The 22,904-nt window shown below is 38.7% G+C and overlaps 2 protein-coding genes and 1 non-coding gene across 4 annotated transcripts; all 3 read right to left on the bottom strand.

The window, feature by feature from the left end:
• Positions 1–130: 130 nt before the first annotated feature.
• On the bottom strand, positions 131–13,042 carry LOC104444373 (tubulin-folding cofactor D). Its single transcript, XM_010058031.3, is given in 20 exon segments — positions 131–747; positions 902–1,087; positions 1,690–1,734; positions 1,844–2,113; positions 2,199–2,608; positions 2,611–2,719; positions 2,721–2,762; positions 2,859–3,074; positions 3,164–3,369; positions 3,761–3,959; positions 4,869–5,084; positions 5,197–5,367; positions 6,183–6,287; positions 6,476–6,592; positions 8,762–8,875; positions 8,877–8,939; positions 10,155–10,331; positions 10,798–10,900; positions 11,216–11,760; positions 12,778–13,042. Coding segments are annotated over 20 exon segments (3,819 nt in total). The 5' UTR covers positions 13,012–13,042; the 3' UTR covers positions 131–456.
• Positions 13,043–13,220: 178 nt separating this feature from the next.
• On the bottom strand, positions 13,221–13,293 carry TRNAE-CUC. Its single transcript has one exon. It is a non-coding gene; the product is annotated as a tRNA-Glu (tRNA).
• Positions 13,294–14,401: 1,108 nt separating this feature from the next.
• On the bottom strand, positions 14,402–22,697 carry LOC104444372 (probable tRNA N6-adenosine threonylcarbamoyltransferase, mitochondrial). 2 transcript variants are annotated; one of them, XM_010058030.3, is made up of 13 exons: positions 22,322–22,697; positions 22,148–22,192; positions 21,193–21,267; positions 20,876–20,972; positions 20,160–20,250; positions 19,859–19,908; positions 18,250–18,440; positions 18,035–18,120; positions 17,176–17,251; positions 16,992–17,075; positions 16,771–16,885; positions 16,123–16,211; positions 14,402–14,827 (listed from the first exon to the last, which is right to left on the bottom strand). In XM_010058030.3, exons 1-13 carry the CDS (start codon positions 22,622–22,624, stop codon positions 14,693–14,695), a joined length of 1,437 nt encoding a protein of 478 aa, XP_010056332.2. In that variant the 5' UTR covers positions 22,625–22,697; the 3' UTR covers positions 14,402–14,692. The 2 variants fall into 2 exon arrangements, with proteins under 2 accessions (XP_010056332.2, XP_039169994.1); XM_039314060.1 differs by having other exon boundaries at positions 21,193–21,263; positions 22,322–22,415.
• Between the last annotated feature and the right edge of the window lie 207 nt (positions 22,698–22,904).

Raw genomic sequence — 22,904 nt, 5'->3', positions numbered from 1 at the left:
GAGGTTGTGAAATTTGGGAAAGAGCCGTGTACCATGGGTGAATTTAAAGGCTGCAGGCGTCACCGGAGGGACACGGGACCATCATTACTGTGGCAAGCCAATGTAGAATGATGAATGCAGTCGGAAGTCATTTCATGTATCATATGACATGATACGAAATAGATACCTTATATTCTCTGAAGCTCATCATAGAGTTCGGATATTGTGCCAATCGTGTGATCCGACTCAAAGCCCGTCTGACAAACATAATACAAGCAATAGCTCACTGCTGTGCTGTCTGTCAAACACTGGCTTAGACTGCTGAGAAAAGTACACGATCCTTCCGGGCACCATCTCTTCTAAATTCGAGAGCCCCGCAGGAGATTGAAAGTTGATTTGGGTGCAAAAATAGATTTTTCCCTGGCTAGGCACAAACCAACACTACTAAAAAAGAACGAAACAATTGATGCGAATCACTCAAAATCCAGATGACTCAACAAGCGAAGAATACGAAGCATTCTCATCCGTTGAAGTAGGCTTCTTCCGGCCTTCGTTTTTGGACAGGGTCGTCTTAGTCTTGAGATTAATGGCCATCTCTAGCCCAGCTATCTCAAACAGCTGTAGCCTCTGCTGCTTCGCAGTTTCAAGGTCACCTTCCCAACAAGTTTCCGAAATAATTTCAAGCGCTTTCTCCATCTTGTCTTCTGATACAAGATCCCCACCTTGCAGAAGCACGAGGTAAATCTGTTCAGCTGAAGCTTTACGGATCTGCAGAGGAAAATATCGATATGAGCATACAAGGAATGAGTCAGTCAACCCACTAACAAACTGCGCATGCCCAGAAACTGGAACTTACCATTACCTGGGTTGAAAGTACAGCTAAAGGAAACTAAATTAGGAAATTGTTTAAAGAAGAACCCACCTTAGGGTATCGATGTCCGAGAAAGATCAGCAGATGAGAGAAGGCTCGAGAATTCGCTGGCTCTGAAACTGAAGCTATAAAACCGAGTATAGCAATGCCTGAATATAACTTAGTGAAGTCCTTTGACCCTTTCAATTCAATGGCCAGAGAATCTAGAAGGCCATTGCAAAATGTTGATGTATGAGCCTGCATTAATATCATGAAGAAGGGTCATACCAATATTTCAGCATCGAACTAGAATTAAGAAAACATACTTTTCTTCGTTCCTATCACAAGTAATCTGATAAAAACTCCAGCAATTGGCTGATGTAACAAAGATGTGAAATTGCTTTATAGGTCCAACTATCACCAATCAAGCAGCTTGCAAGCTCTATTTAAATCTTTTCTTCATTTTCCCTCTCTTAGTAAATACAATCAGGGAGCACATAAGTCACATGACATGAGTAGCCAGTCTGGTTCAGCTTTTGAAAATGGTCTAGATTCAGATCGCCTTTTGGATCTGAAAAACCAGGCAGTGTGATTGTGTGCTTGCAAAATCTGTAGCAACCAAATTTTTTTTAATCCCCCCCAACCTGCTGGGGCACCCAAAAATCTTGCTGCTCTTGAAAGATGCTGTTAAACTAACTGCATTCATCTGTGGCCTGCTACTATTTTTACAAGTAACAGAAAATTAGCTGCTAACAATGACCAAGCAGACATGAAACTTCCCCACCCACAACCAAGATAAACAAGATGCCATAGCAGTCAACAGCATAGCCGGATAAGGAGGCAAGAAACATTTAACTGACCTCCATATTCAAGAGAATTCTCTTGCTGAAAAGTATTTCAATCGTCTGCAAAAAGAAACATCTTCAAATTAGTCACAGCTTTGACAATTAGAACCTCAGATTTTACTCTTGTGCAGGGAAAAAAATGACCCTCATAAGCACATTATAGCAGTACCTTCAGAGTAGGCGTGATAACTCTGTCGCATTTCCTGTACTGTTCAAGAACCCAAAGAACATCGCAGCTAAGAGTATACTCTCTGGACTTGTTTCTATTGAGACTTTCATTGTCTTCACCTTGAAGATACTCCAACAAAGCTGAAGTAGATGCCTTCCTCAAGGAATCTTGCAAACCTCCAATAGAGATAACTAATCCAGACACTAGGGACCTACTATAACAACTTGATTGAAGTAACTGTACAAAACGTGGATAAGAGAAGGTGGGTACCTGCACGAAATTACACAGGCACATCAAAAAAAGATCATTTTATGGTAACAACATAAATTAGGAAAAAGAAGTCATCTGTACATACCCCCCATTTGAGGCCCTTTTTATTTGGAATTATTTCTTCCAGCTTCTCCCTGTGAGGTATAAAGGGAACGAAAATTTCCCTGTTGTACAAAACCCTTTGCAGAACAGTGGCAGCTGCTTCTCTTAATTTATCCATTTTCTCTACAGCTTGTTTAACAATCCCTGCAACTAAAGTGGTGGCAAGATTGGTATCAAAAAGCAATGTCCCTTCATTCTCAACCAATTCGTCATTTGAAAGGTTTGGTGAATGTTCAAATCCACATGGCCTCACAGAGGAACTCAAGCTCTCTCTCTTACAAAGTATGTATGTACATCTTTCAAGGCCATCCATGGCAGCCTCCCGTACCCAAGAACCAACATCACCGCGGTTATCAACCGAGTAGTCATCAAGAGCATTAAAAAGCTCATCATCACTTCCTTCTTTATCAGAAGGTACAGAGACCTGAGATCCTCCTCAGCAAGAGCAGGAGCTTGCTCTCTTTCTTGAGTTAGGGTCTCACAAACTGATACAAGTCCCTTGAGCAGCATTTACTCGTGCTTCAACATCTCTATCTTCAGGGTTATCCTGATAAATTTCAATAAAACATAAGCTAGTCAAGTACTTTCTTTCATTGTAAAACTCAGAAAGACAACTGCAGCAAAATTCTTCTACCAAGCTCACCTCTATTGCACAAGCACCACAAAGCTTCATGATGACATCTTTCCATTTGGTGGCCAAAAACTGATATGGTAAAACACCTATTGCCAATGCAGATCCTCTTCGCACTGCCACATTTGGATTGCTTAACTGATCCAGATACGTTGTTGTTGCATCTGAGGGACCTCCATCACCAAAATATGCAACAGTAAAATGTTTCAAGGCTTTAACAGCAGCATTCTGTTTAGCAACAAGGATAAATGACTGAGAAAATCATAAAACTAAAAGCAAAAGCTAGTTTCCTGAAATTCTTTTCCAGTAACATTCACCTGTATTTGAGAATTAGGATGTCTCAAGTTCTCACTGAGGGTATCAAATAAACTCCGAATTATCTTCTTAGGTACTAACAAATGCGACAATGAGATGCACTCGATAAATCGGGAAACAGCTGCTCGCATTATCTCTCCACCTTTCCCTCGGTAGAGCCGTGCTTTCTCTATTGCAGGAACTATACCAGCAACTTTTCTCTGCTTATCTGTACATAGCAACATGCCATCAAAAACTATTATACTGGATTTGCATCTAGTAGCTAAAAGCAAAACATATTAAAAATGTTAATTACTCATTAATAGCATACAGCCTAATCACTCAAAAACAAAGATATTTGGTGAAGCTGTTCTCTGGGAATTTTACGCTTCTATCAGGTAAAATGGATACATTTCCGAGAGTAAACAGCCTGTGGGGATAGAACACTTAATAGATATGACTATAACTATTCATATTGACTCTGATCATTAGTCTGTTTCATCAGTAAAAGTTCCGATATGCTAAACATTTCGAAGCCAATCAATCTATAAACAACCTGAGAACTCTAAAGAATTCAAGAGCAAGACTTTGAGCTATTTTCCTGATTAAAGGGCACTAACCATCTGGAAGAGAATAATGGCATTGATACAAAGACAAAACAAGTTCTGCAGCTGCTAAGGTTGCACCATGGCGCATGCACAAATCGGATGATAGAGTGCAAGGAATCAACTTCTCCAGAATATAACTTGCAAAATATTCAGGATCATATTTGACAAGAGCAGAAAGTGCTTCTGCAGCAAGTTCCCTTAAGCTTTTATCCTGAAGAGATCAAAGGGGAGGAGCTGATGAGCTCTTGGGAGATACAAGCAAAGATAAAAGTAGGTAGATATAATTATATATTCTGATTTTAAGCCGACATGTCTTCTCAAAATTTGCTGCGCAGGCGAAATGAAAGAATAGGCATAAAAATTTGATGATATATGCTTAAACCACTGTCATTCAAGATCTAACTAGTGTTTGCTACAGAAGGAGAAGATAAATCAAGCAAAGCTGATTAAATGTGATTGCGTGAATCAAGAACTAACAAAGAATCAATATACTAATGAATGCTCCAAACATGTTATGACAAATTTGAACAGAGTAAGCACTCCAAAATGCTTCATTTATGATAAGCTACTCACATTATTTTGAATAAAGTGCTCAATAAACTGCAACTAATCTCTTCCTTCCACCAGCTTCCGCAAAGTCGTCATTTGACTGGTCCAAACACATTTCACTCATACCTTTCGGTCACCAAGTCCTAATGAAACTATGAATATAACAAATTATCCTAGGAAATATTCAACGCTTTACATTGTTAGAGATTCATATCTTGGCCAACAGCATTAACCTTAATAAAAACATTATTTGGATATTTGCATAGGTGTCATTCACTAGTCAAAGAGAAATAATAACATACCAAACTATAAGGCAGAAAAGAGCTGCCAAAGATTATACAAGAAAAAAGCCAGATTAAAAGAAAATAGAAAATATTCAAAAGTAAAGCAAACAACTAGTCAAGCTACTTAATTCAGTTGCATAAGCTAGATCCTTTCACAAAAATATCCAGAAGAAACTAGGCAGATGCAGTCCAATTCCATATTCCAACTTCAGCAACCAGAAGCAGAATCTTGGACAAAGTCATATATACTTTGTGGTGTTTTCAGATCCTAAAAAATAAATACTTACCCAGTGACAAATTTTGCTGTTCAGCAGTTCTTCTGCAAATGGATGAAGATATCCCTCATATTGTGCTATACAAACAGCAACATGGAGGTAACTGTTCACCCGTGATGAGAGAGAAAAATAATCTGCTGTATTTACTATGTCAATGCCATGAGGGTAACTTCCTTGTCTTCCTACATTCTCTTGAAAAGCTGCTGCAGAAGCTCTCCTACAGTTCACCTAAGAAAATATGTTAAAATTCTCAATAGAACAGCATAACATAATAACTTTCCAATAAATAAGGAGAAATTGGAATAGTAGATAGTATCATGAGAACTGCTGTGTTTCACACCTCTCGATCATAGCAAGCCACTGTTAAAAGATGAGGAGCCAACTGATCCAATATGTTTCTCATATCTGCGTGGTAATATGCACGTCCAAAAGCCCAGCAAACATAGGCAGCAGCATCACGTACATGAGATCCAACACTATGGGGACCTCTCCGGATATCATAATGCAGAGCCTATAATGCAATTTCAATGACAATCAGCACAATCTGTGGAGTAACATGTCCGCAACTCAACTCTCCCCTCTTTTCTTCTCAAGGCAGAAACAATCCACAGAAACAACATTTAAACTAATCATGCCTATAATCAGGATATTCAGCCGTATGCTTTGTAAAAGCATTTAAGGAAGTCCTAGTACCATTTAGACAATCATCCAATTAAAGAAGAAAAGTCCAAAAAGATGACTATATGAGCGCAAGCAGAGATAGCTTCCGACCTACCCTGCCACACCACCAAAGACAAAAACGGTGCTTACACCCAACCCCCCAAAAAAAAAAAAAAAAAGGAAAGCATGACCACAAACAATGCATGACTATGCCAAAAAAACCATACAAGCTCAAAGGGGGTCTAACTCTCTCGTGATGCAATGTACACGCAAACAAACAGTATCATTTAATCTTCTTCTGGTCTTTGCAATTAAACAGATTCCATTGGTTTTCCTACAGACCGACCTTATCATAGAAGCCAGCTAGTCAAATGCATGAATTTCACTTGCAATTATTGTACTGAAATGGAAAACTATAGCAACTGACCTTGTCCTTCTTGCCCATGAAAATTAATCATAAGGCCACTTTATTTATTTATTTATTGTGGAAGATTTTTACTTACGTTAGAAGCCTCTAAGACATTGACTAAGTATATACAGAGAAGGAAATTCGGAGACAAACTAATAGATAGTAGAATCCATCAACTATAATCCAACGGAAGAATACTGAAATAAAATTGGGGGCCTACAATCATATTATATCAGAGTAACTTATTGGGCCCCAACCTTCACAACCACTGGAACTACTTTGGGAAGACTATTTGGCAGCAATAGTCCTCTTCTTGCTAGTTCGGCGAGTGCTAAGCATCCTCCATGCCAGGAACCATCTCCCTGGAACACCATGGCAGGTCAAAGTAAAAACACAAGTAAAATTGCTTTTTATAAGTAACACAACTAAAATAGCTGCTATTGAAGAAAGACAAAAATCACAGGAATACTCAGAAAAATTCATGGCAAACTCGCAATATTATTATAAAAATGTGAAACGAAAATAAAGTGAGAGAAACTACATGGGATACCTCTCCAGGTGAAAACAACTCAAGGACAGATGACAGGACCTCTTCTGCAAGCACAGAAGTTAAACGGAAAGTTATGCGGCCAATACCTTTAGCAGCAGACCAGCGCACAACAGTATCCTGGATCAATAAATATCTGTACATCAGATATATTTTCCATGTCCTTAGATTATGACACAGTGAAGAGGAAGCAAATTGCATGAAGCTGAATTAGATATACTGCTACCACCCAAACATTTGACTGGGTCATGGTCCGAAATTCCCAGCATCATAATTATTCTTCTTATGCAAAGGAAAACTATTGATAGGCACCAAAGGCTCAAATCCTTTAACAATCATGGTCAAGAATGTCTTACATTGCAGCTGTTCTATTTACGAAATGACCACCATTGTCATTCTCATGAAATGAATGAACTTATCTCTACTAAGATACAAGCCAACTCCTTATTCCAAATTTACTCTTATATTTTTCTCTCTACCAAATCTAAGAAATGAGGAGACATCAACAAGATCAGTTTCTTCTGGTCTAGGTGGGGTCATTTGAAGCCCAAAGTTCCATATCTGTTGAGGCAGCGATTCCAAGCCCACTTTTCGAGAAGGATGACCATGAAAACAATGTGGCTCTTAGCTCATAGACAACAAAAAATGAATTCCTGACATAGGTTTGGCAGCATTATACATACAGACCCAGGTCTGAACGTTTGAAACCATGGGATTCCAAGCACCAACACTAATAACAGAATGCTAGAAACAGGTAAATCAGTGGTGGAACCAGAAGTTAACCATAAAATTCAAAGATCATAAATTTGACAGATAAAGTTTGACAACAAAGTGCCAGCTCAATGACCTCCACAGTTCCTGCCAGTTATCAAACTAGACCACTTCATGCCAGAAGTACCCTCTGGGACACTACTACAGAAGGAAGTAAATTCATGAAAAGGGAAGGTATCCGGTATTGCTGTCATAATTGTCTGCAAGGTGGTATACACTTCACAGTGACGCAGCCAACACAATCATGCAATATAATATCTGTTCAAATATTGACTTTTCTACAAAGTTTAATGAAGATGGACTTTGCAACTCATATGAGAGTCCTAGAAGGATCAAGATTCTTCTTTCAAGTTAATTAGTATCAACTAGGATTTAACTATGTTTCTATTTCAGGATATTATGTTTCTTTTCTCAATTATGTTTAGGAGTAGAGTTTTAAAGATTCTATAACTATCGTCATAATTTTTTCGTTTCAATAAAGTTGATGAATTATTGGATTCTGCAAGTATTTGCTTCAGGATTGTGTGATGGAATTTTTCTCTCAGGTGTGATGCCTAAAGAATTTACTCATTTTGAGTAAGCATTCATTGGAATTTCGATTAAACTTCTCAATTGATTGGGCTCACTATGTGGGACCTGTCATCCTACAGCACATAGTATGGACATGGCAATACCACTGACCTTGTATTTGTTTTCAAAGGAACCTAGTGAAAAGAAAGGGTCAGATGAGTTAGTTAAATCTTTTAACAACTATTCATGATTATTTTATGTTTCATGAAAGTCAACAACCAAGCGTTATGATTGCTCTTGTAAAGAATAATTAATGTTCCTAAAGGAAAAAGTTGGCCACATGATTTGGGAAGCCATGAAAAAGAAATTAGCAGCCACACGGAACAGCCATATTACTATCTATGAGATTTTGTGGGACCACCACTAACTGTTCTAAAAGATTAAGTTGTTAGATGAAGGTATGGTTTATCATTTAAATATTCTAACACTCCACCCATGCTTAGTCTGGCCTTTTTCCCTAGTCCTAAACATGGAAACTTAATTGGAGAGACAAATGGGGCCGGGAAAGGTTCGAACTAAGGACTTCCAGCTCTAAACCATGTGAGATTTTGTGGAACCACTACTAATAGTTCTAAAAGCTTAAGTTATGAAGACATTGTTTATTATTTAAATATTCTAAAACTATCTAATGGATTATTGGCCATAATGGATCCATTGGATGGCAATATAATACCTGATAGATTAGCACGCTACACAATTTATAGCAGTGGCTGGATTTTTTTGCTCGCAAATTTTTCTACTCAAATTACTATGCAAGCCTCATCAGGGTTGTGGTAGATAGTACAAATTATTCTCTTTCCTTAACACAAGTGGAAAACTAAATTCAAAACAGTGATTCTCATAATTAGTCTTGTAATAAGGTAAAATCTAATCTCTTCAGCTGTGCATCTTACTGCAAAGCAGGACAATTCAAAAGGTTATGAATAGAAGTCTGCCCATCAAACATACCGTATCTCTCAACCCAGAAAGCAAAACTTCTATGATCTCTTCTACGATTTCTGGGACATCCACATCATCATCCTGCATGCACTGTGAATTAACTCCTGAGGTTGCACAATCCTGCATCAGGTTGGTCCAACTTCTGGGAGGCACTTGAGACATTTTCCCCAAGTGACCTGGTTCTACTCTGCCAGGCATAGGAAGAGGCAGAAAATCAATTGTTAGATAAGCTTTTTGAAAAATTGGTCATTCTGATGACCTAGACAAAGACACCAAACCTACTTTTAGTAACCATAATCTAGAAACAACATGAGAAAGTTTAGTTTGACCACAATACAAACAACATCATCAAAAATTCACCATTAACTAGTCAAATGGAAAGAATGTAGAAATCTAACTCAGAAAAAGTTTACAAATTCATATTTGACCCTCAAGACTTACATTAGAGCTTTATGAAACCCTTTTTTTTTTTTTTTTGGGGGTACTTTTCTCAAACTAAGCACAAAGTTATCCACAGAAAATCCAACCAAGAAATTCAAATGTCCACAAAAAGCTCTGGGTAACAAAAGCACTTCAAACTTTTGATACATAATCCATCAAGCATATTGAAAAAATAGCACCAAATGCATAGTCTCTACCTCACTGTTTTCTGACATAAAATAAGTCATCCAAAGAACAGGTCACTAGAAAAATACAAAGACCTGAACCAGCTATCTAAAGTACCTAATAACCCTTATGTGATGCACAACCTTACTATGAATTGACTCCTGGGCATGCCTGATCAACCTAATTCAAATAATATGGGGGTCAAGTTACTAAGATGCTAAGTTGTAAACCTAGCAAGAAATCTGCTAACATAAACTTAAAATTATACTGTCATCTCCTGCCAATCTGCATATCCTATTAGAAATCAGGATTATTCTAAAGGGACAAATACTCTAGTAGATCTAGTAAATGTCAGCAAAGTTTAAACCAAGCCAATATGTCCAATGTACAATGCAACTGTGCATTGTCAACTAATATTCCAATAAGAAATTACAAGAACAGTGCAGTGCAAAGAGAACAAAAGATTTCTGCTAAATGCCTACAAGTGCTATCAACAAAAGGACATTACCAGAGAATAACCTCATATTTTCAGTGCAACTGAATGATTGTTTTGCATAAAATAAGAAATTCGTTCTAAACAGTTACTGACCGCACTTTACAAAAGAAAACCAACACCAGTATTACATGGCACAAAGCATAAGGTTGGGTTGAGATCAGTGAAGCAGTTCTCTTGGATAATGTTTGCATTAGCATTAGCACTACATTAAGCACACATGGCAATGGTACATTAGAAAATTGGTATATGATCTTAAGAATAAGTTTGTAAAAAGAGACATGAAAGCCTTCAGGTACTAACCATATAGCGCCATGATGGTAATCGATAAGGAAGGCAAGTGAGGCCAATCCGCTGACTCAATTTTACCAAAAATTTACGAAGTAAAGGACTCCGGGCAGCAGTGCCAGATTTGCCTAAGCTTGAGATGTCATTCCACACGCTGGCGACTATATCAAGTAAGAGATTCCGACTACCTGCCTGGCCAAAATGGGACATGAGAAAATTAGAAGATGTAAGAGGTATAGGAGGGTAAAGTGACTTGTTAGAGGTATCAAAGAGTAAAGTGGTCTTTAGGGCTTTAGGGCTTATTTTATTGGTGATTACTTTATATATATATAAACTTTTATTGAATAATACAGTACAATTTTCCCTTTACAGAAGTAAACAAAGAAATAAGAGAATTATTAAAGGGAAGAGAAGCATCTAGTGGCATAAGTAAAGGTCATGCCTTGTCAGTGATATTGTATCTAAAAGTCAGAGAAAATGGGCTGATGTGCAAAAATCTCACCAATTTATCCATAAACTGGAAGAACAGATCATATCAATAAATAGAAACTTCATCATGGTAATCCACAGAGAGAGTGAGAGAGGCTCCAGGTATGCACAAGTATACTGTCAGTCAAAAACTTATTAACCAACATGTCCACTGATGTGACAAAAGTACCTTGAAAAGGGCTGCCAAAGCTTCCACTACTCCTAGTAACTGAAAGTGACCCATAACATCATCTTTACTGGAAGAGAGAACTTCATGTGTCCAGTCAATAAATCTGAAGGTGAAGATGGAAAGAAAATAAGCAGGGGCATATAAACTGACAGACAAAAAATAAAACAAAATAGAAAAAGGCGATAACTTTGAGCCAAGTTAAATTAAATTTGAAGTTGGACAATTCAATGAACATTGAGACAATTTCAAATGGAAGTACCTTGGAAGAGACTTTCTCAAGCAATTCCCCTTCCAAAATACTTGCAAAAGAACAATAGGGAAAAAAAGGAAAAGAAAAAATCACTTTGGAAGCAGAGGAATTTTGGAGCCTTCTATTCCTGATTCAGCAACATAACAGAATTACCACAAAGAGAGCAACCTGATAAATGCTTTTGGCATGTCTGGACGTGTTAGAAGCCTTGATAGCAGCAATCCAGATATGGTTCGCATGGGACCAGCACTTGAAAGGTAGTCCTTACAGAACGCCAGTACTCTTGATACCAAAGGGGCAGGCTCAAGTTCTCCCAGCTCATTATTGGAGGCAATACTTGAGTCAACAGAAGCAATATCGAAGGGAACCAAAACAAGAATAGAAAGCCACAAAAGAATCACACATTTTGCTTCCATTTCACCAGTACTTTCATGTCGCAGTGATGTTACTGAGTTTGTGTCATGGCACTTCTCCAAAAGAGATACTGCAAGTTCCAAATCAGAAACTTGATGTGGGAAGAACTTGATCACAGCCTTGTAACCACATACAGTGACAAGGGAATATATGATTATGCATATGGGCTTGATTATAGCCAGAATTTCATCAGATGCTCCTAATTCGATTGTTCTGGAGCGAATAATGAACATCAAGGGCGAAACTATGCTCTCCAAATAAGGTTCTATAAGCTGACCCTGTTCTTGATACTTGTCCATCTGCATGCACAAGATTAAAATTTACCATATTTCAGAACATATCCTTCCAAAAAGGCATTCCTAAGTAGATATGCTGTGAAAAATGCAAAAGCCTGTACTTGAACACCAAAACCAGATTACTAAATATCCATCGTATAAAAAAAACCAGAGAAGTCGAAAGCTTGAGCAGTCACGCATGTTACAGGCAGAAAGGTACTGCTTCAAGGTACAGCAAAAACACAGTAGAGGTTCTGTTACACTCATACATCTGCACACGTACCTTCCCTAGTTATTTTCTTTATGCTCCACTAAGAGACCAGCCAGATGGAGCAACTTATTAGACTATGATGATCTAATATTTCGACAAACCTTTGACTTATGTGCACTGTCAGAAGATCAAACATAAGTAGGTGACAAACAGATTTTCAGATAATTCTAGGGTACAAAAGAACATCATAAAAATGCTTGAAAGAAATGTCGACAGCATCACCCTTCTATCAGACTAATTATGCTCACCGCATGATCAGAAGTCCCAACTCCCACGACCACAAAACCACGGTAAAGAGAGAAAAAAAAAAAACTTTCTTGACGAGGTCACTCCATTTTCATGCACCCAAAAGGTCACATTTTTTTTTCTCCTCCAAAATAGCATAACCAACGAACAAAGAATGCACCCATAGATGCGCACGAGAAGCAGAACAAGCTCGACAACAGTGGAGACCCATTCAGGCTCCTAAGGAAACGCAGTTCGGTACAGACTCCCCAACCATTCACTAAGCAAATCTCACGCCAGCATTCGCTCTCGAGACTCGAACTACAGTAAAACATCCTCCCTCGCCTGTCTCCATTTCAGATCAGTCCCGTCCTCTTCTTCCGCTTCTCGATCAGCGAAATTCAAACCGCGAGAACGAGCGAGCATTCCATCGAACCGAAGTGCGAATCGGAACCGCAACAGAAAACGCTCCGCACACCGACGATCGGCAGCTGGAGCTAGCACGGACAGGAGAGAGCGAAGAGAAGAGGGGGAGGGGGAGTTACGATGGATCGGATCCTGTGGACGGAGGAGGAATCGGGGACGCGGCCGTGGGAGACGATGCCGTCGAGGAGGGACTTGACGAGCTGCCATTCCTGGAGGAAGTACTTCTGGAGCACCCGCTCCTTGGAGTCGTGCTCGTCGTCGTCCTCGCCGCCGCCGCCGCCGCCGCCGCCCTCGATGATGGGCGATGCGACTGGATCTTCTTCCTTCGCCGCCGCTTCAACCGCCGTCGCCATGAGAGAGAGAGAGAGAGAGAGAGAGAGATGGTAGTAGATTCTAGGGACAAAGCTTCGCGGTAGAGAGAGGGAGGGAGAGGGGAATGTAAACGACGAAGAAGACGAGCGAAAGCAGAAAATTATTTTTGGGGAAAACATTTAAAAATAATGTCGAACAGAAAATTTATAAAAAAAAAAAAAAAAAAAAAAAGAGGAGTAAAAATGGGAAATTCCGTTGCCGGGACTTGAACCCGGGTCTCTCGGGTGAGAGCCGAGTATCCTAACCAACTAGACTACAACGGATCTTCGAACATGGTGTCAAACTCAAATATACTTATCCTATATCAGCTCGTTTAACCTCCCCGTACCATTAAGCCCGAAAACTTTTGTGTACAAACAATCGTTTTCAACTTTTGTGTACAAAACAATCGTTTTCAAGTTTTGTCATTGGAATATTGAATGCAAAATGGAAAATTTCCATGTCGCTAATTTTTTGGGGAAAAGAAAAGATAGGAACATTACGGCACTCAACCAACTCTCTTGCATTAGACTGAGGCTGAAATCTTCACAATCTTAACCTAAATAGTCGTGCCGAGCTCAAATCGTACTTGAGTTATTGCACTCCCAACCCGCATCGACTAAAGTTTTGATTGTCTTCTCCATGTAGCTAATGCTTCAGTTCGATTTTTTTTTTGTGCAAATAGTTTGGTTCGATTCAATTTAAAAAAAAAACTAAACAATTCTAAATCGATAAGAAAATTTATTGAACTAAACTAAAATCTCAATTCAATTCAATTCAATTTTTTGATTTTTACTTTTGTTTTTCTTTTTTCTTACATGCACCATTTTTCAATATTTTTTAAAATTGATTTTTTTAATTATTTTTTATTCTTTTTCTTTTTCATTTTTTTTTCCTTTTTGTTCTTCTTCTTCTTTGATTAGTGGCCAGCCACGTAGGTTCATTGATTAGTGACCAGCCCCATAGTTAGCAACCGACCAAAGGCGAGTTAGAGCCTTGCCACAAGCCAAAAAGGCTCAAGCTCACCAAATTCCGACGGGTTGAGCACCTAGAGGTCATCAGAGCCTCGTTGACGCGACCTCCGGCAAGCCGCAAACCACAAGCCGACAAAACTCGACCTCACGAAAAAAATAAGAAAAAGAAAGAGAAAGAAAAGGAAATAAAATAAAAGAAGAAAAATTTTAAGAAAAAAAAAATAAAGGGAAAAAATTAAAAATTTATTAATTCTATTTGGTTAAAAAGTTTCGAACCAAGTTTCAATTTTTAATGAGAACCAAACTGAAAAAACCAAACTTTTTGATTTGATTCAGTTTGGTTTTCCATTCGGTCTTTGACATCCCCAAATAAACATATGATTGCAGGAAAAATACTTGTTTCACGTACCGAGAGAAAGAATGGAACATGGTCACCTTGTGAGTTGAACTCGCATCGGGTTTCATTTGATGCAATAAACTTTACACTAGTTGAGCTCCCTTCAAAGAATGACAACCAACCGATGAAGCAGCTACAAGTAAATGAAAACAAGTAATTTCTCACCATCTACACAAAGTTCTCTTTCCGACGGCCTATAATTAATATCACTTCATGCTTTTGCCAAAACAATGGACATCGGGCAGCAGCTCCACCGCCATAATTCCAAGACTGAGCTCCTGACTATGTCGAATTGATCATAGGTGATACAAGTCAGGACTGCTTCTGCAGCGATTCTTGGATGATTGATGTTAGCGACGGATGCATCCGAGCCGTTCTCAAAGAACGAGCCTCACTTCTTCCTTTAACATGTTCCTCCCCCAATGGCCACCGTGGTCGCAAATCATACTGTCGCACAAACCAACAAAAATCAGATTTTTCTTAGGCTGCGACTTCAAGGGACTGGTGCATCTATATGTGGTATGGGGATGGTTTACAACATTCGGGGGAATATATATCTGAAATGCATAGAAATGAAGCACACAACCTGATTCCACAGTGACGGAATGTAGAGGAAATAGAACATGGACATGCAGACACACAAATAAGAAATAACTTTTCTTTGGCTGGGCAAACAAGGAAATTTTATTCAAAAAAAGTAAAGCAGATCAAGTCTGCTACAGAGGATACATCAGTTCATCATCCTCCAATTCTTCAGATCTTCCGCATACAAAGTAACAAATGCGATAAATGTTTATAACCAAAAAAGGTGACAAATGTGAATTTTCCAGATCTAAGAAACATCCTTAGAAGCCCCACATGACCTGTTAAGCATTATCTTAATCGACTGAAAAAATATGAGTGACCCTTTAACACAATATATCCATCTTTCAAATTATTTTTTTGCAAGCCCCAGTTCCTCTTAACCCAAGCAACACAGCATGGACCAAAGGGCCTCAACCTATCCACTGTTCTAACTCATCAATAACATTCTTCTATTCATATTGCACTTGATTATGTAAAATCAAGTATAGGCAAACATAACTGCCAAGCCTGCTCTATCTTATTTATTAAAAGGAAAATGAGAGACTAAACTACATTTAATGTGATTGAGAAAATTTAGAAGGTGCTTTTGCAAAGTCAATTTTCCTGTGAAGCATAAATTTCCACAATCTGATTGTCAATCTTTTGAATACACAAGATGCAGACATCATCATGGAATTATCCATTGACCAAATTGTTCTTCAAGTGCAAGTCCTCTCTCATTTGTTGTTGTGTATCAGAAGTCTTCCGACACAGAAAGTGACAAAAAAAGCACATTTTATCACTATCGTGATCTCATTAAATTTCTCGAAATATGACCCATGAATTTTGACCTCCATTTGACTTGAATTAAGTTCTTTGTACACATTTAACAGAGAGACATTAACCATTTGCAGTTTCTGCCACTAAGTCTAATGTAATCTAAGTCTTCTCACAATCCATCTGATGGTTTAAGGAACACATACTGCAAATCTGGGGCAAAGAATTCATCAAATTGTTGAACTCTTGTGGAGATAATTGGCCAAAACATTAATAAATTTTGAAATCTGTCTAAGCCACCCAGGTAAATTCTATTGTGGTTCATGGTTTCCAGTCCATGCTCCAGCAGGCTAGAAAGAGTCGTACTTAGTGAAAACAAAGGACATGATAATTGAACTAACCATAGCATCATCGGGCTCATCTGCCAGTGGTGGAGGATCAAATCTACCCATCCGGAAGTGCTCAATACCAGTCCAAGCTATCATCACACCTGGTCAGATAAGATAAATGTCTTGAGCCCCTGCAAGAGGCTATGTACCAACCTAATGAATAAATAACAGTGCCAACTATGTCTACAGAGCAATTTCAACTGGTTTACAACTTCTTGATCAACTTTTTTTGTTCATGCTTCTTTGGATTAGGTCCATAAGATTTAATGAACCCATGCTATAAGCAAAATCTAGCCAAATATACATTATCAAAAGAAGACACACATACACATGTACAAGTTGCGACTTAGCAGAAACCCAAAAGGGAGGCTAGACTCTCCATACACATGCAAACAAAGAACAGACCACCCATGTTACCATAATGCAAATTAACAAATGCACTCTATAGTTGAACATTTTTCCAAATTGTGGCCTTGGTTTTCAAGAGATATCAGAGACCAAAGCCTTTTGAATATTTTTTTCCCAGCCCTTTCCCTTGAATTGTTACATTCAGAGAGATCCCTAGAATCATACACTCCAAGTTTCATGATGCACTAACTGCTCTTGCCAGATGAAGAATGTCATTGAACAGCAGCTTAATAACCCAAATATATGACTTACCATTGTCAGTGCAAAGGCTAGCCGGAGGACACACAAGTTCCAGGCTCTTTCTCTTCACTACCTGATCAAGCCGAGACCTGACATACTTATTCGATGCCACCCCTCCCGAAACAACCTACACAAAGCAAATAAGGACATCATGTATCAAACAAAAAATTCCAGAAAGCTTATGTCAATACTCTGAGGAGGCAGGTAACGTAATGTTAAGTTAGTAATGTCACCAGATACTTCAATGAAGGCTCCATTTCCATTGCCCAGTCAATTGCACGTTCACACCTCTCCTCTAAGTGTAAAACTGCAACTCTCTGCTTGTAACAATCATGAATCAAATTCCAAATAATTTGAAGCATACATGGGATATTGTCTGCTTAATTAACACCCTGCAGCTCGCAGATTTTTAGTCACCTGAAAAGAGGCAGCAATGTCTGCTCGGTCACTTCTATCTTGAGTAGTTGCTGAAGAAATAGGAATTTGAGCATTTCTGCATAAGAGGAACACAAAGAGTTACAAAGTTTCCATTGCTTCATCCAAAAAACTAGTAGGTTAACTGAAATAACTCTTATCAAGCAAAAAGACATATGGACACATGTTGACATCATTTGAACTGCTTTCAGAAGTCTTTAACAATTAAGTACACTAGCATCATCTGTTTCAAATCCATGATGTACAGTCAGAGGAACTTTATCAGAAGTATCAATTCTCCATAGCTTTTTCCTTCTGTTACTTCCAAAGATAAGCAAAACTTGACACACATGCAAGCGCAACTACTCTAATCAGCTGTTCCATCCATACATAATGCATCAAGCTAGTAAATTACCCATTGGTCCTCATTCATTCCAAAGTTTTTGTAAAATGCCCAACATGTAGGGAGAAGAAATAACAGGAATGATCATGTTAAAACCACTCTCAGAGTACATCTTTTTCATGGATATACAGTCTCTTCATTTTGACTCATTAAAAATAATTCAGAAGAAATAAGAAAAGTGCTAACAAAGTTTTTTAAACTTAGCTGTCTTGACCACTAAGTTCATTAAATTTGATATAAGAAGGAAGGCCAGACATGCAGGGAATCCCAATAATTGAAGTCGTCTAAAATCTACAACAGTTGGTCATCATTCTCCTGACCATCAATCTTTAGTAGATCATGTTCACATTTTGACATGATATCAGTAGTGAAAAATGCACATATCCAGCACTTCAAGCTTATTTACCCCATAATGGAATAGCAAATACTGGATTATAGACTTACACCTGTTCTACTTACATTTTTCTGGATTCTATTGCCAGCCTCACTTGGGTTTTCAAGCCAGCATAGGAGAAATTGCAATCTTTATGCTGCTTCATCGGCGTCTACAGTAGTAGCAGCAAGGTAAGATTAAAGAAAAGCTGGATAGAATATAGACAAAAAAGGGATTGAGTATATGGAAGCCCTATTGCAGGAAAATCCTAAGAAGACACAGCAGCTCAAATTATATTAACTGAGAATTTGACTGATTCTGCATCACCCTCCAGGGCAAGCTGCTCTACAGCTGGTCCACCACTCCTCCTCATATCCAGACCTAGCCACTTTGCTGTCTTATCATATGCCTCGCCTATTGCATCATCTATTGAGGTGCCAAGTTGCACATATTGACCAAGACTCCGAGCAAGGATAAGTAGATTGTGTCCACCTACATAACATAGAAAGAACAAACCATAGTCGCAATTGTCCTCTTTAAAGTTAGCACTAATAGAAGCGAATGCATTAGAAGTCAAATTTTAACTCAGTCATGAACTATATGCTTGAGACAAATAACAGGAAGTCAAGAGGCAATCAGAGCTAAAACTTAATTTTATGCTGTGCTAGACAGTGTTACAAGTTGAGTAGTCAAACTTAATTGAGTAGTCAAAATTTGAAAAAAAAATTTGTACAAGCGATTGAACCTTTACAATCTCATTCTTGGATTGTTCTGGTCCAGCCATGACCGACTGTAGCTGAACTCCAACGTTAAGTGACATAACCATATTCATGCATTGTACTCATATTGAAGCACCAATAAAACAACAGTTCTTTTCTAAAAGGACAAAAAGAACCCACATATCACTGGACCGTACAGAGATGGTATCACCAAAAAGATGCATACTTCCACTGTTTCCTCCAACAAAATTGCTCCAACCATCTTAGCTTGGAACAAGGGCTTAGCAGGTGACCAGTTAAAACACAAAAGAACTTTCAGTTAATGCACAAAAGAAGAGGTTGGTTTTTTCCATATCTAAATGAGTGATTGGTTTCTCATGTGTCTATTGTATTTCATGGAATACATTCTAACAGATATAGGTACAAACACCATACAGCATAGAGAATATAAAGACTAAATAAACACAAACGTCCATAATTCAAAGTTGGATAATTTTACAGGACAGTACAACACCAACACAACAGACAAATACAATAGGAATTAGAAAATATAAGTTCAGCGCAAAACAAACATGACTAAACCAAACTGATATGGTTTGATATGTTTGATTCGTTCATCTGATACGATCTGATTCCTTCCTAAAGTTTGGGATTTTTAGTTAAAACTCAGGAAAAGATTTAAATATGAAACACACTACAAATTTGCCATCTGTACACCAATAAATTGATACGTAAAGTTTTATGTCGTAATCTATTGAATAAATAAAATAAAATTTGGAACTAAGACAGCATCAGTGAACTTGAGCATTTGCAGTTATGATAAACTCCTGGCAAACCACCGATGCCAGCAATTAGATAAAAAGGTTTAGTGATAAGATATTTAGGCTGCAACACAAATCTCCCATGTAGACTATAAATTTTTTGGTAGAAAGACAAAAAGTCTCACAATCACAGCTTTGCAGAAAGAGAAACTGGGAATGAGATAAAATATTAATCAAATATGCATTCAGAAAATATAAATTCATATGTGGTACAAGTAAATCATCCATTTAAGATGTCTACATCACAGTTTGAGGGACATGCCTTCTTCTAATCTCAATGAAGCAATTCAAGAGTGCTTTTCTCACTCTCAAATGTAGTGAAAGCAAGAGTACCATGCCAAGCATATTACTAAAAGTATAAGATGTTTACCAGAAATGAGAAGGGCCAAGAAAGGAAATTGCAAATCTTGTTGGACTAACCTGCAGCAGGATGGAAGTATATTAATTATAGCTAACACATCCTCCTTAATTTATTTGATTGCATTTGAATAAAAGAAACATTATAACCCCAAAGCAGATAAGCGAAAACATTCAAGTCGTCCTGTATGCATGCTGTCACTAATTCAGTGGACTTCGAAAAAGAGAAAATATTTGACTTTTCCTTCAACATATCTAATATGCACGTTTCTGCCAACTAACTTAGTATAAACAGTTACCTCTTCTTTTTTTACCTTGCAACTAAAGCATGGGCCTCCATGTGGTGGACACCAACAATAGGCTTGCTGAAGAGCCCAGCAATACTTCGAGCTTTTCGCACGCCAACTGCACCAAAAAAAGAAGTAAAGGGCATGTAGCAATATACCACTTAATATGATGCATTAAACAGGAATGCATGATTCAGATTTCATTGTGAGAAAATATAATATCCTTTACCAAAAACCAACGTGAACTGCAAATTATTTCCTGGCAATCCATCAAAATATAACAGCAAAAAGTCCTCAGCACATTTCATAAAGCTGCCGCTATTTATGCTTGTAGACCAGTGCATGCAAAAAAAGGCAAAACATAACTATTTAATTTAACCATCAAAAGCACAGGCTCAAGCTAGTCTGCATCAGCATACCATGTCTTCTCGAAAAATGACAGCATACTCACCCAAGGGACTTTCAGTTCCACAGTCAAAACTTAGCCAAGTAGTTAACACTCTACTTCAGACAATTTTGGCCAGAGACCCACTTTAGGTTTCAAAGTAATGTGACCAGCAGACACTTTCAAATTCAACCCTCTCCAAGATTCATGGAAAGAGACAAAGAAAAGAGAGGACAGACCAGACAGAATTATCCTTGGCTTCTCGTTAACAGATATGGACTACATAACCCTACAGTGAACTAGATACCCTGCTTCATGGAGTAGAAGTAAATGATTAACAATCAAAACGTCACATTACCGCGAAGGCAAAGGCTTAAACCAGGACCAATAGTAACAGCAACTGCAGATAAATCTCTGGCTGTCAGATTAGCCTCACTCAGTGCTTTATCAACAACCTGCATTAAAGTAACAGAACTTTAAACATGAAAAGAAGTTCCCAATGCATATGATGCCCATAAGACCATGTTGGCTCATCAGTGGGAGAAAGGGATGGCCAAAAAACTGATGGGAGCTCTTAAAACAGTTATAAAGAAGGAAGCAATAAATAATGCAAAAAACAGACAATTGCTCTGATGCTAATAACGTTAAAGAAAGACCAAAATGAGAAAAAGTTACCGGATCAATAGCTTCAGCATGAGCAGCTTCCGCCATTTTGGGAGCAACACCTCCATATAAAACGAGCAGATCTGCCTTGACATATGAAGGTATGAATTTAGGTAAATGCTTGCAACATATAAAAAACGATCCTTCTGCCAAACTTCAGGCACATATGGAGCAATTTATAAATAGGAGAAGGAACTCGTCCACATGAGAAAACAAAAGTTCATAGAAGAATTGGCACTACACGAGACCGATACTCCCCAAATCAAGAAAGGCTTCATCATACATAAGGTAAACAGTAGAAGACTGGGTGAACAACCAGTTATCTTAAAAGCAGCAGCACTGGCCATCATGCAATGGATCACCGCTCTGCTTGCCAAATACAAAAGAAAACCTACATTTGGATTACAAAAAAGATAACCGAATTTTCAACCCACAAAGGCACATGAGACAGAAAAAGAAAATGAAAAACTTGCTTTTTCAATGACTAAGATGCAAACTAATAAGCTCTTCCATTAGTTATCCAATTAAGGGATATAATTTATATGGAATTCCCTGTCAAAATGTCGTTAACTGTAATGACTCGAAACCAAGCCCCAAATGTTTCTGTGCCCTGTTCCCCCCCCAACAAAAAAAAAAAAAAAAATCCCATTTTGCACAGCCTTTGGGGTATCTAAAGCACTTCTGCAATTCTTCATTGATGATTGGACATCTGTATAAATCCATGGACCAGACACTCAGCTTAAACTGTCATTCTAAGGCACACAGGGCAATCACGCTTTTTCCCATTGCTACATTCCCTAGTTCACCCTAATGATCTGCCCGAACTTAAACCCGAAGAGCAAAGAGGGAGATAAGCCAACGGCGCCCAAAACACGAGTAGAAAACCAGCCCAAACCAACAGAATAACACCAAAAAATAAGGAATTTACACCACAGACATCAGAATTTACCGAAACCAAGCCACGTACCTGAGACGACACGACTTGACTCAGAATTTTCCCATCGCCTCTCACCTGAACGCCAAAAAAATAAAAAAAACCGATCAGAAATCCGACGAACAATCGCCAGAAAACTGACCCCCTCCCCCCGCCTCCACTTCGAGCCATCAAATGTGTAGAGAGAGAGAGAGAGAGAGAGCTCACGACGGCGGCCGCGGTGTCGTCGCAGCTCGTCTCGATGCCGAGGACGACCAGATCATCGCCGGCCGCGCTCGCCCTCCTTCCGCGCGAAACCGAGGAACCGGAGTCCGGACCGGAAGGCGGCGGCGGCGGCGGCGGCGGCGACCGCCACGACGACGACGACGAGGAGAGCCGCGCCGGCCGCTGATGGCGGCGGGCCGGTCTCCGGACCGAGCCCAGCGCCGGCGGAAGCGAGAGCTTCGGGACGAAGTGAAGGCGAGAAAGCGTTGCGGAGAGGGAGAGGGAGAGCAGCGACGAGGACACCATTAGAGAGAGAGAAGCCAGCGTTCACTGAAAACTGAACTCAAACTTCATCTGCTCCAAGCCTCCATTTCAACTTTCCCATCATTTCGTTTTGGGAAAATAAGGGTGTGTTTGTTTAAAATTGGTTCTATTATCGGGACACAAATTTTTGTTGAAATAAAAAAAGAATAAAAAAATTATATAAAAAAATAGAATAAAAATGATTTGTTTACACTTTTGTTTCGAAAGAAAAAAAAAAAAATTTTTTCGAGAACAGATTTAGAACAAAAATGGAAAATAAAAA

Source organism: Eucalyptus grandis, chromosome 5 (genome assembly GCF_016545825.1).
Source record: "Eucalyptus grandis isolate ANBG69807.140 chromosome 5, ASM1654582v1, whole genome shotgun sequence".
Lineage (NCBI taxonomy): Eukaryota > Viridiplantae > Streptophyta > Magnoliopsida > Myrtales > Myrtaceae > Eucalyptus > Eucalyptus grandis.
This window is presented reverse-complemented; position numbering and strand designations above follow the sequence as displayed.